Source organism: Triticum aestivum, chromosome 3B (assembly GCF_018294505.1).
Source record: "Triticum aestivum cultivar Chinese Spring chromosome 3B, IWGSC CS RefSeq v2.1, whole genome shotgun sequence".
NCBI lineage: Eukaryota > Viridiplantae > Streptophyta > Magnoliopsida > Poales > Poaceae > Triticum > Triticum aestivum.
Window position 1 is genome coordinate 388871350 of NC_057801.1, and position 11842 is coordinate 388883191.

An 11842-nucleotide genomic window follows, 5' to 3' on the forward strand; every position below is an offset into this window, starting at 1 on the left:
ATGGCTTGCCGATCATCGGGCGAGTCCACCAAAGTCCACACTTTGTTCTCATACATGGATCTTATCTCAGATTTCATGGCCTCCAGCCATTCCGTGGAATCTGGGCTCATCATCGCTTCCTCATAGTTTGTAGGTTTATCATGGTCTAGTAACATGACTTTCAGAACAGGATTACTGTACTACTCTGGTGCGGACCGTACTCTGGAAGACCTACGAGGTTCTGTAGTAACTTAATCTGAAGTTTCATGATCATCATCATTAGCTTCCTCACTAATTGGTGTAGGAATCACTGGAACTGATTTCTATGATGAACTACTTTCCAATTCGGGAGAAGGTACGATTACCTTATCAAGCTCTACTTTCCTCCCACTCACTTCTTTCGAGAGAAACTCCTTCTCTAGAAAGGATCCATCTTAGCAACGAATATCTTGCCTTCGGATCTGTGATAGAAGGTGTACCCAACAGTTTCCTTTGGGCATTCTATGAAAATGCACTTCTCCGGTTTGGGTTCGAGCTTATCAGGTTGAAACTTTTTCACATAAGCATCGCAGCCCCAAACTTTAAGAAACAACAACTTTGGTTTCTTGCCAAACCACATTTCATAAGGTGTCGTCTCAACGGATTTTGATGGTGCCCTATTTAAAGTGAATGCAGCTGTCTCTAATGCATAACCCCAAAATGATATTGCTAAATCAGTAAGAGACATCATTGATCGCACCATGTCAAATAAAGTGCGGTTATGATGTTCGGACACACCATTATGCTGTGGTGTTCCAGGTGGCATGAGTTTGTGAAACTATTCCACATTATTTTAACTGAAGGCCAAAACTCGTAACTCAAATATTCATCTCCATGATCAGATCGCAGAAACTTTATTTTCTTGTTACGATGATTTTCCACTTCACTCTGGAATTCTTTGAACCTTTCAACTATTTCAGACTTATGTTTCATCAAGTAGATATACCCATATCTGCTCAAAACATCTGTGAAGGTCAGAAAATAATGATACCCTCCACGAGCCTTAATACTCATTGGTCTGCATACATCAGTATGTATTATTTTCAACAAGTCAGTAGCTCGTTCCATTGTTCTGGAGAACGGAATTTTAGTCATCTTGCCCAAAAGGCATGGTTTGCAAGTATCAAATGATTCATAACCAAGTGATTCCAAAATCCATCGTTATGGAGTTTCTTCATGCGCTTTACACCGATATGACCCAAACGGCAGTGCCACAAATAAGTTGCACTATCATTATTAACTTTGCATCTTTTGGCATCAATATTATGAATATGTGTATCACTACGATCGAGATCCAACAAACTATTTTCGTTAGGTGTATGACCATTGAAGGTTTTATTCATGTAAACAGAACAACAATTATTCTCTGAGTTTAAATGAATAACAGTATTGCAATAAACATGATAAAATCATATTCATGCTCAACGCAAACGCCAAATAACATTTATTTAGGTTTAACAATAATCTCGAAAGTATAGGGAGTGTGTGATGATGATCATATCAATCTTGGAACTACTTCCAACACTCATCGTCACTTCCCCTCAACTAGTCTGTGTTTATTATGTAACTCCTGTTTCGAGTTACTAATCTTAGCAACCGAACAAGTATCAAATACTCAAGGGCTACTATAAACACTAGTAAGGAACACATCAATAACCTGTATATCAAATATACCCTTGTTCACTTTGCCATCCTTCTTATCCACCAAATATTCAGGGCATTTCCGTTTCCAGTGACCATGTCCTTTGCGGTGTAAGCACTCGGTTTCAGGCTTTGGTCCAGCTTTGGGCTTCTTCGCGGGAGTGACAACTTGCTTGTCATTCTACTTGAAGTTCCCTTTCTTTCCCTTTGCCCTTTTCTTGAAACTAGTGGTCTTGTCAATCGTCAACACTTGATGCTCTTTCTTGATTTCTACCTTCGTTGATTTCAACATCGCGAAGAGCTCGGGAATAATTTTCGTCATCCTTTGCATACTATAGTTCATCACGAAGTTCTACTAACTTGGTGATGGTGACTAGAGAACTCTGTCAATCACTGTCTTATCTGGAAGATTAACTCCCACCTGATTCAAGCGATTGTAGTACCCATACAATCTGAGCACATGCTCACTAGTTGAGCAATTCTCCTCCATCTTTTAGCTATAGAACTTGTTGGAGACTTCATATCTCTCAACTCGGGTATTTGCTTGAAATATTAACTTCAACTCCTGGAACATCTCATATGGCCCATGACGTTCAAAACGTCTTTGAAGTCCCTATTCTAAGTCGTTAAGCATAGTGCACTAAACTATCAAGTAGTCATCATATTGAGCTAGCCAAACGTTCATAACGTCTGTATCTGCTCCTGCAATAGGTCCGTCACCTAGCGGTGCATCAAGGACATAATTCTTTTGTGCAGCAATGAGGACAGTCCTCAGATCACAGATCCAATCCACATCATTGCTACTAACATCTTTCAACAGAGTTTTCTCTAGGAACATATCAAAATAAACATATGAAAGCAACAGCGCGAGCTACAACATAATTTGCAAAATACTACCAGGACTAAGTTCATGATAAATTTAAGTTCAATTAATCATATTACTTAAGAACTCCCACTTAGATAGGCATCTCTCTAATCATCTAAGTGATCACGTGATCCAAATCAACTAAACCATAACCGGTCATCACGTGAAATGGAGTAGTTTTCAATGGTGAACATCACTATGTTGATCATATCTACTATATGATTCACGCTCGACCTTTCGGTCTCAGTGTTCCGAGGCCATATCTGCATATGCTAGGCTCGTCAAGTTTAACCTAAGTATTCTACGTGTGTAAAACTGGCTTGCACCCGTTGTAGATGGACGTAGAGCTTATCACACCCGATTATCACGTGGTGTCTAGGCATGACGAACTTTGGCAACGGTGCATACTCAGGAAGAACACTTTTATCTTGAAATTTAGTGAGATATCATCTTATAATGCTACCGTCAATCAAAGCAAGATAAGATGCATAAAAGATAAACATCACATGCAATCAATATAAGTGATATGATATGGCCATCATCATCTTGTGCTTGTGATCTCCATCTCCGAAGCACCGTCATGATCACCATCGTCACCGACGCGACACCTTGATCTCCATCGTAGCATCGTTGTCGTCTCGCCAACTATTGCTTCTACGACTATCGCTACCGCTTAGTGATAAAGTAAAGCAATTACAGGGCGATTGCATTGCATACAATAAAGCGACAACCATATGGCTCCTGTCAGTTGCCGATAACTCGGTTACAAAACATGATCATCTCATAAAATAAAATATAGCATCATGCCTTGACCATATCACATCACAACATGCCCTGCAAAAACAAGTTAGACGTCCTCTACTTTGTTGTTGCATGTTTTACGTGGCTGCTACAGGCTGAGAAAGAACCGTTCTTACCTACACATCAAAATCACAACGATAGTTCGTCAAGTTAGTGCTGTTTTAACCTTCTCAAGGACCGGGCGTAGTCACACTCGGTTCAACTAAAGTTGGAGAAACTGACACCCGCTAGTCACCTATGTGCAAAGCATGGCGGTAAAACTATTCTCGCGTAAGCATACGCGTAATGTCGGTCCGGGCCGCTTCATCCAACAATACCGCCGAACCAAAGTATGACATGCTGGTAAGCAGTATGACTTGTATCACCCACAACTCACTTGTGTTCTACTCGTGCATATAACATCTACGCTAAAACCTGGCTTGGATGCCACTGTTAGGGAACGTAGCAATTCAAAAAAATTCCTACGCACACGCAAGATCATGGTGATGCATAGCAACGAGAGGGGAGAGTGTGTCCATGTACCCTCGTAGACCGAAAGCCGAAGCGTTAGCACAACGCGGTTGATGTCGTCGTAGTCTTTACGATCTGATCAATCAAGCACCGAATGCACGGCATCTCCGAGTTTAGCAGACGTTCAGCTCGATGATGTCCCTCGAACTCTGATCCAGCCGAGCTTTGAGGAAGAGTTCCGTCAGCACGACAGCATGGTGACGATGATGATGTTCTACCAACGCAGGGCTTCGCCTAAGCACCGCTACGATATTATCGAGGTGGACAATGGTGGAGGGGGGCATCGCACATGGCTAAGAGATCTCAAGGATCAATTTTTGTGTCTAGAGGTGCCCCCTGCCCCCGTATATAAAGGAGGGAGGGAGAGGCCGGCCCTAGAGGGGGCGCCAAGTGTGGGGAGTCCTACTAGGACTCCCAAGTCCTAGTAGGATTCCCCTTTCCTTTCTGGAGTAGGAGAGAAGGAAAGAGGGGGGAGGGAGAAGGAAAAGTGGGCTGCACCCCTTGTCCAATTTGGACCAGAGGGGGGGGGGGGCTCCTTCCTTTTGGCCTCTCTCCTCTATTCTCGTATGGCCCAATAAGGCCCATATGCTTCATGGCGAATTCCCGTAACTCTCCAGTACTCCGAAAAATACCCCGAATCGCTCGGAACCTTTCCGAAGTCCGAATATAGTCGTCCAATATATCGATCTTTACGTCTCGACCATTTCGAGACTCCTCGTCATGTCCCCGATCTCATCCGGGACTCTGAACTACCTTCGGTACATCAAAACACATAAACTCATAATATAACCGTCATCGAACTTTAAGCGTGTGGACCCTACGGGTTCGAGAACTATGTAGACATGACCGAAACACGTCTCCGGTCAATAACCAATAGCGGAACCTGGATGCTCATATTGTCTCCCACATATTATACGAAGATCTTTATCGGTCAAACCGCATAACAACATACATTGTTCCCTTTGTCATCGGTATGTTACTTCCCGAGATTCGATCGTCGGTATCTCAATACCTAGTTCAATCTCGTTACCGACAAGTCTCTTTACTCGTTCCGTAATACATCATCCTGTAACTAACTCATTAGTTACAATGCTTGCAAGGCTTATAGTGATGTGCATTACCGAGCGGGCCCAGAGATACCTCTCCGACAATTGGAGTGACAAATCCTAATCTCGAAATACACCAACCCAACAAGTATCTTCGGAGACACCTGTAGAGCACCTTTATAATCACCCAGTTACGTTGTGACGTTTGGTAGCACACAAAGTTCCTCCGATAAACGGGAGTTGCATAATCTCATAGTTATAGGAACATGTATAAGTCATGAAGAAAGCAATAGCAACATACTAAATGATCAAGTGCTAAGCTAACGGAATGGGTCAAGTCAATCACATCATTCTCCTAATGATGTGATCCCGTTAATCGAATGACAAATCATGTCTATGGTTAGGAAACTTAACCATCTTTGATCAACGAGCTAGTCAAGTAGAGGCATATTAGTGACACTATGTTTGTCTATGTATTCACACATGTATTATGTTTCCGGTTAATACAATTCTAGCATGAATAATAAACATTTATCATGAAATAAGGAAATAAATAATAACTTTATTATTGCCTCTAGGGCATATTTCCTTCACCATTATGGTGTCCATGAAGAAGAAGAGGCGAACGACCATGGCAACTCATGACATGAAGATGAAGGCATCTATTGTGAAGAGGAGGAAGAAGAGGGCGTCGACATTGAGGATGAGCCATTGTTTAACGACGAGCTCATCCAAAGAGTCCGTGCACAAAGGAGGAGGCAAAGCATTTGCACCGGATCATATACCAAAGAAGAGGACATGTTGATTTGCGAGAGTTGGAAGGAGATAGGCCCCAAGACCAGTGCCAAGAAAAAATAATCCATCTTTTGGACAAGAGTTTATGCAACCTTCATGAATGGAGGAAGTTTCCACCTTACAAGTTTGTGAGCACTCGTGGCATCAACTCAATCCAAAAAAGACGAGGTTCATTCAACAAGAATGCAACAAGTTTTGTGTCCTTCTTGAGAGCGTTGAAGCCCGTCCCATGAGTGGCCTAGGCGTGGCCGACTTGGTATGGCCTCTTCCTGTTTCATTGCTATGCCACGTTCATGTTTGTTACATCTTGTGTCATTCACTATTACATTTGTGGCCTACTCTTTGATTGTGTAGGCATTCCAACCTTTGGAAGCATTCAAGGCCCGTCATAAGAACACGCCATTCACCCTAACCCATTGTGGGACGCTCATCAAAGGTTGCCCCAAGTTCAAAGATCAATATGCCGCTCTAAAGAAGAAAAGAGGGCCGACGGCCATGGCTGGGGATGTAGATAGGGTGAAGAAGCTGAGGGGCAAGACCAAATCGAAGATTGACGAGAAGCGTGATGCGACATCTATCGCCTTGCAAGAAACTTTGCACGACATGATGACTCAAAAGGAAGTGAGGGACGGAAGGAAGCACCAAGGAAAGGACGAGCAAATGAAGATATACTTGGAGCTTCAAACGAAGAAGCTTGACATGAAGGAGGCCGTCAAGAGGAGGAAGCTCGACATGAAGGAGGTTGTCCAAACGAAGAAGCTCGCGATCGAGGCCGCAATGCAGACACCAGAGCAAAAGAGGTGCGCTAGCAATCGTGACCGTAGACTTGACCAACATGTCCCCGGAGAGAAGAAGTTGGTTTGAGAATTGGCAAAAGGAGATGCTCGACCAAGATGTCATGAACTAGGGAGGCCTCGACTGTTGACTATGGTTGTTCTTTCTGAAGTCTGGCAAGTGTGCCAGCCGCTAGCTTTGTTGCCAGCGAGAAAACTTGAGGGTCATTCTTTTTGAAGGCTGGCAAGTATGTTGCAAAAAATTCCAGGCGGCGAAATGCATTCGTTTGTTGGATGCACGGCTGGCGCAAACGTAGAAAGAGTCGTATGCCGTTCCTTTGCTTGACCTGAACGTATAAAATTCAGATAAAACGGATGTGCCGACTGACCCCCGCGTCGCTCTGCTCGGGCGACTCGGGGGAACTCCGCGCATCGCTGGCGGCCCCCTCCCCTGCGCCTCCTCTCCTCCGTCGCTGCCGCTGGCCTCGCCGCGGTGGCGGCGGCCCCTGCCTCCGAAGGTGGCTCGGGGAGATCCGCGGCGGACGCGTGAGGGCCGGGTGGCTGGGGTCATCTCGGTGGCATCTTCACTCGAGCTCGGTACCGAGGTCGCGGTGAGCGCTGGGGGGAGCAGGGGTGGCGTCGAGGTGGCGCGCAGCCTGCTCACCGGCGCCTGGTCGTGGTGCTCACAGGCGCTCCCCTCGGCGGCGGATCTGGCCGGCGCGCCGGATCCGGGCCAGTGGCTGGCTTTGGGCGTCAGGGTGCGGTCTCTAACCTCCGCGTGGTGGACCTGCCATCTCCTGTGGCTTCTCGAGCGGCGTGGGGGTGAGGCCAGGCCTGTGGCCAGCCATCCCTTCTCTTCCGGCCAGATCCAGATCGGGCACGCGAGGTGCCTCCTCTGATCGCGTCCTCCTGCCGATCTGGCACCCCCCCGGCGCCCCGCGCTCTGTTCCACCCCCTATGGCTGCTTCGGCAGTCTGGTGTTGGTTCTGCGGGTGCTCGGTAGCCGTCGTTGATGGAGGTTGGTGCCTCCGGGCAGTGGTGACTCCGGTCTCAGCAGCGGCATGGCTCAGCAAACGGGTGGCGCAGGTGTTACTTCGGGTGAAAGCCTTGTGTCGGCTTCGGTCGGCACCAGCGGCAGCGACGCCCTTCGGCGTCGGATCCCTCCTTGGAGGTGTCGTCGTGCGATGCACTTTCCCCGCATACTCTGTTCTTTCTCCGGGTGAAAGCCTTAGATCCAGCTACTGGATCGGACGGTGGCGGCGTCCTTGACGTCGTTTTACCACCTTGGTGGCACCTGTCTTCGGAGATGCTGCTCCATGCTGTTTGCTGAGGTTTGGGGGTGGAGTTAGGCTGGTTTGAAGCGGGTGGTCGGTGGTGGTGGTGCGTCCAGTCTGGGGGTCGACGGTGGTGTGTGTCGTGCTCGAGTGCTCCTCGGTGCATCTCTGCTTGGCGGTGCCCTGCGGCTACGCCGTCGGCACACAGGTGTCGTGGTGTCGTCTCGGCCTTGCATAACCTTTCGAATGTACCCCCAACACAGGTGGTGTCGTGGCGTCGTGCAGTCTAGGTTGTGAGGTGCCTTTCGATTGCGTCGATGGTGCAGTGCCGCGGTTTGGTTTGCTAGGCGATGCCCTTCGTCTATGCCGGTGGCACACAGGTGCCGTGGCGTCGTCTCGGCCCCGCGTGTCCCTTCGAAGGTGCCTCGCGACACAGGTGGTGTCGCGGCGTTGTGCAGTCTCGGATGCGTGGGGCCTTTCGATTGCGTCGACGGTGCAGTGTCGTGGTTTGGTCCGGCTGGCCAATGCCGTTAGATTTCTCCTTTGGTGCTCTTTGTTGTGTTTTCCCTCGTTGTTCCCCCTGTTATGTGTGTTGTTGGCGTGGGTTGTGTTCTGTTTATCTCTTCTCCCTTGTGCCCCTCTTTACCTCTGGTTCACTTGAACCTATCTCGCGATAGGCTGCTAAAGCCTTATAGGCAAATGAATACAATTCAGGTGGGGAAATCTCCCCCCCGGTGAAAATTCAAAAAAAAAATCAAATAAAACGGACATTCGTTTGGGACCCGTAAGAGTTGGTGGGGATTTGAGCGACGTCGTTGGAGACGCCCTAGAGAGTAGCGAAACGGTTGAACGGATGAACAATGGAAACAGGTGACTATGGCAGCCTGTTTGGTAAACACTTGGGCATGAGAATGGGAGTTTGTATTAGGGTGTTTATGGAGGGATTAGCTATGGGAAGTTGATTTTTACTCCCATTTCCTTGTTTGGCATATGGTGGGAATTAGTACGGGATAAAACTCTGCTCATCAATTAACAAGGTACGCCATGGAAAAAAATAGGTGGGAATTGGCTTCCTCAACTTCCATTCCCCTTCCGACTTAAACTTCCATTCCCTCTAATTAAACAGTGAACTTTTAATCTCCTCACCCCATAACTCCCATTCCCCATCTTTAATTCCCCTAACCAAACGCGCTATGGGTCCCTTGAGGCATGCGAAAAACGTCAGCGACGCGGCGGTACGCAAGCATGTCGACGAAAGGACGCCATGCCGCCGCGGTTTCTCGAACCCCGTGGCCGGCCCAGCTATCAATCTCACCGCTGTAGGCTTACCACCAAATTTTGACAGTTTTTTAGAGTAATTTTGACAGTTTGTACGTATTACTCCAGTTTACCGGCTCGCACGTGAGGGTGACGGTGCCACGGCAGCCTGATTGTCATCCCATTGACCACGTTCGTCCGCTAGTCCCCGTTCCCCACCGCGCCGCGCCGTGCCGAGAAGAGGCGAGGAGTCCAGTCCACGCGGTGTCGTGCGGATCTGCGAAACCGCGTGAACCGCGGCACGCACCCGCACCCGTTCGCTGTCAGCTGGTGGGTGCCCACCCGCCACACCGCGTCCTCGGGGCGCGGCCATCTTCCTGGCTGCTCCTGCTCCACACCAGCGCAGGCGCGGGCCGGTCTCGCTTTCCTGCTGCCTCCCTTCCTTGTCCAAAAAGCAACCCCCGCGTTCACACCTCGCCATCGATCGGCCTCGTCGCATCACGCCGTATTTATATCGTTCCCCATTTCACACCAGTCTGCTCGCCTCCACCTACGAATCACAGGACGCTCATTTCTCTCGTTTCGTTTCCTCTTCAATCGCTGACCCGCACCCACCACCGCACCGCACCAATCGCCGACCCGCGCGCACCCGGCCAGCGTTACTAGCTAGCGTGACGTATATGAGATCCCCATCCGGCGCCCGTCCCAGCAGCGGAGGGGGCGCAGCAGCAGACGACGACTTCGCCTTCTACTACTCTTTCTTCCAGGACGCCGCCGCCGCGTCGCCGCTCCCACTCGCGCTCGACGGAGCCGCCATGCCTAACAACCGCCGGAGGAAGCGCGGAGGGGACGACGACTCCGCCGCGGAGCCCATCAAGGACGGTAGCAACAACGGAAGGAAGCGCTCCATCGCCACCATAATAACTTCGCTCGCCGCGCTCGAGGCCGAGGACCACGCCGACAGCGCGGGGGCCGCCGACGCCTCCCGCCGTGAGCTCGCGCTCCTCGAGTCCAACGCCGACAACAAGTCGCAGGCCATGATGGACTACTTCGCCAAGATGGAGGGCAGCTTTGATGCCGACGCCGACTCCGAGGCCGCTGAAGCGCGCAGCGGCCTCTCGGCGTCGGCAGCGGCAGTGGCCGTCGTGGCTGCCGAGGAGGCCGCCACTAATACCGCCGCGTCGGCCTCGCCGCCGCGTGCAGGCCACCACCAACGTCGCCTGTGGGTCAAGGACCGGTCGCAGGCGTGGTGGGACCAGTGCAATAGCCCCGACTTCCCGGAGGCAGAGTTTCGGCGCGCCTTCAGGATGGGCCGGGAGACGTTCGACATGATCTGCGAGGCGCTCGGCTCCGCGGTGGCCAAGGAGGACACCATGCTTCGCGCGGCCATCCCCGTGCGCCAGCGCGTCGCCGTCTGCATCTGGCGCCTCGCCACCGGTGAGCCGCTCCGCCTCGTCTCCAAGCGCTTCGGCCTCGGCATCTCCACATGCCACAAGCTCGTCCTCGAGGTCTGCGGTGCCATCAAGTCCGTCCTCATGCCGCGCTTCCTCCAGTGGCCCGACGAGGCCGCCGCCGGCAGATTCAAGGAGGGCTTCGAGAGATCCTTCGGTGTTCCGGGGGTCATCGGAGCCATGTACACCACGCACATCCCTATCATCGCGCCCAAGATCTCCGTCGCCGCCTACTTCAACCGTCGGCACACGGAGCGCAATCAGAAGACATCCTACTCCATCACGCTCCAGGGGGTGGTCGGCCCTGACCGCGCCTTCACCGACGTCTGCATCGGTTGGCCGGGCTCCATGCCGGACGATCAGGTGCTCGAGAAATCCATGCTGCACCAGCGCGCCGCGGCGGGTATGATGCACGACGCCTGCCTCGTCGGCGGCGCAAGCTACCCGCTCATGGACTGGGTGCTCGTGCCGTACACGCACCAGAACCTGACATGGACGCAGCACGCCTTCAACGAGAAGGTCGGCGACATCCGCAACGTGGCCGTGGAGGCGTTCGCCCGGCTCAAGACGCGGTGGGCATGCCTCCAGAAGCGCACGGAGGTGAAGCTCCAGGACCTCCCCGTGGTGCTGGGCGCCTGCTGCGTCCTGCACAACATCTGCGAGATGCGCCGCGAGGAGCTCGAGCCGGAGGTCCCGTTTGCGCTTTTCGACGACGATACCACGCCGGAGACCCCTGTTCGCTCCGAGACCGCCAAGCAGGAGAGGGACAGCATCGCGCACAACCTCCTCCACCGCGGTTTCGCCGGCACCACATTTTTCTGATCAAATCACCTCCTGGCCCTCTCCTTGGCTTGGGTACAGATAAATTAAACATGCACCGAATTCTTTTAGCCGCTAGGATAGAACATTTTGTTAGGATTTGTACACAACGTTCAGAGAAACTGGAAATTCATGTAAACATTCTGTGGAAAATTTCGGCAGTAGCTGCTGTCGGTTACTCGGTTTATTGTTTAAAGATATATATACAATTTAATTTACAAAATGTGAAGAGCAAAGCTGGTTTAACTGCAGAGCATTTCTAGTGTGTTGCATTCTGTACGCCATTCTCTCTTTTAACGACATGCTCTTATAAATTCATCTGACCGTGCTGGATCGGCTGGTCCGCTCGTTGTAGCTGCGCCCGTTGGAACTGTCACGCGCGAACAAATTCAGGATATATTGTCCCTGTTTTAGGACAATCTAAGGGACGCGGATGTTCTGATTCCGAAAAAATTCTGACCTTTTTGTGTGCCAAATATTTTGATTGGTCACAATTTCATTATCAGATGACATTAGTGGAAAACGTGGCGTCAACAAAATCGATGCTCCAAAATGTTATCTTTAGGTTTGTTTTGAATTTTTTTTATTCTAC

The 11842-nt window shown here is 50.3% G+C and overlaps 1 protein-coding gene across 1 annotated transcript; it reads left to right on the forward strand.

Moving 5' to 3' along the window:
• Nucleotides 1-9499: 9499 nt before the first annotated feature.
• LOC123069996 (protein ANTAGONIST OF LIKE HETEROCHROMATIN PROTEIN 1) lies at nucleotides 9500-11473 on the forward strand. The gene has a single exon (XM_044492995.1). The coding sequence runs from the start codon at nucleotides 9661-9663 to the stop codon at nucleotides 11251-11253; it is 1593 nt and encodes a 530-aa protein (XP_044348930.1). The 5' UTR covers nucleotides 9500-9660; the 3' UTR covers nucleotides 11254-11473.
• The last annotated feature ends 369 nt before the right edge of the window (nucleotides 11474-11842 follow it).

Bases quoted from the DNA above. Each gene is read 5' to 3' on its own strand.
- LOC123069996 (XM_044492995.1), top strand. From the start codon at position 9,661: ATGAGATCCCCATCCGGCGCCCGTCCCAGCAGCGGAGGGGGCGCAGCA.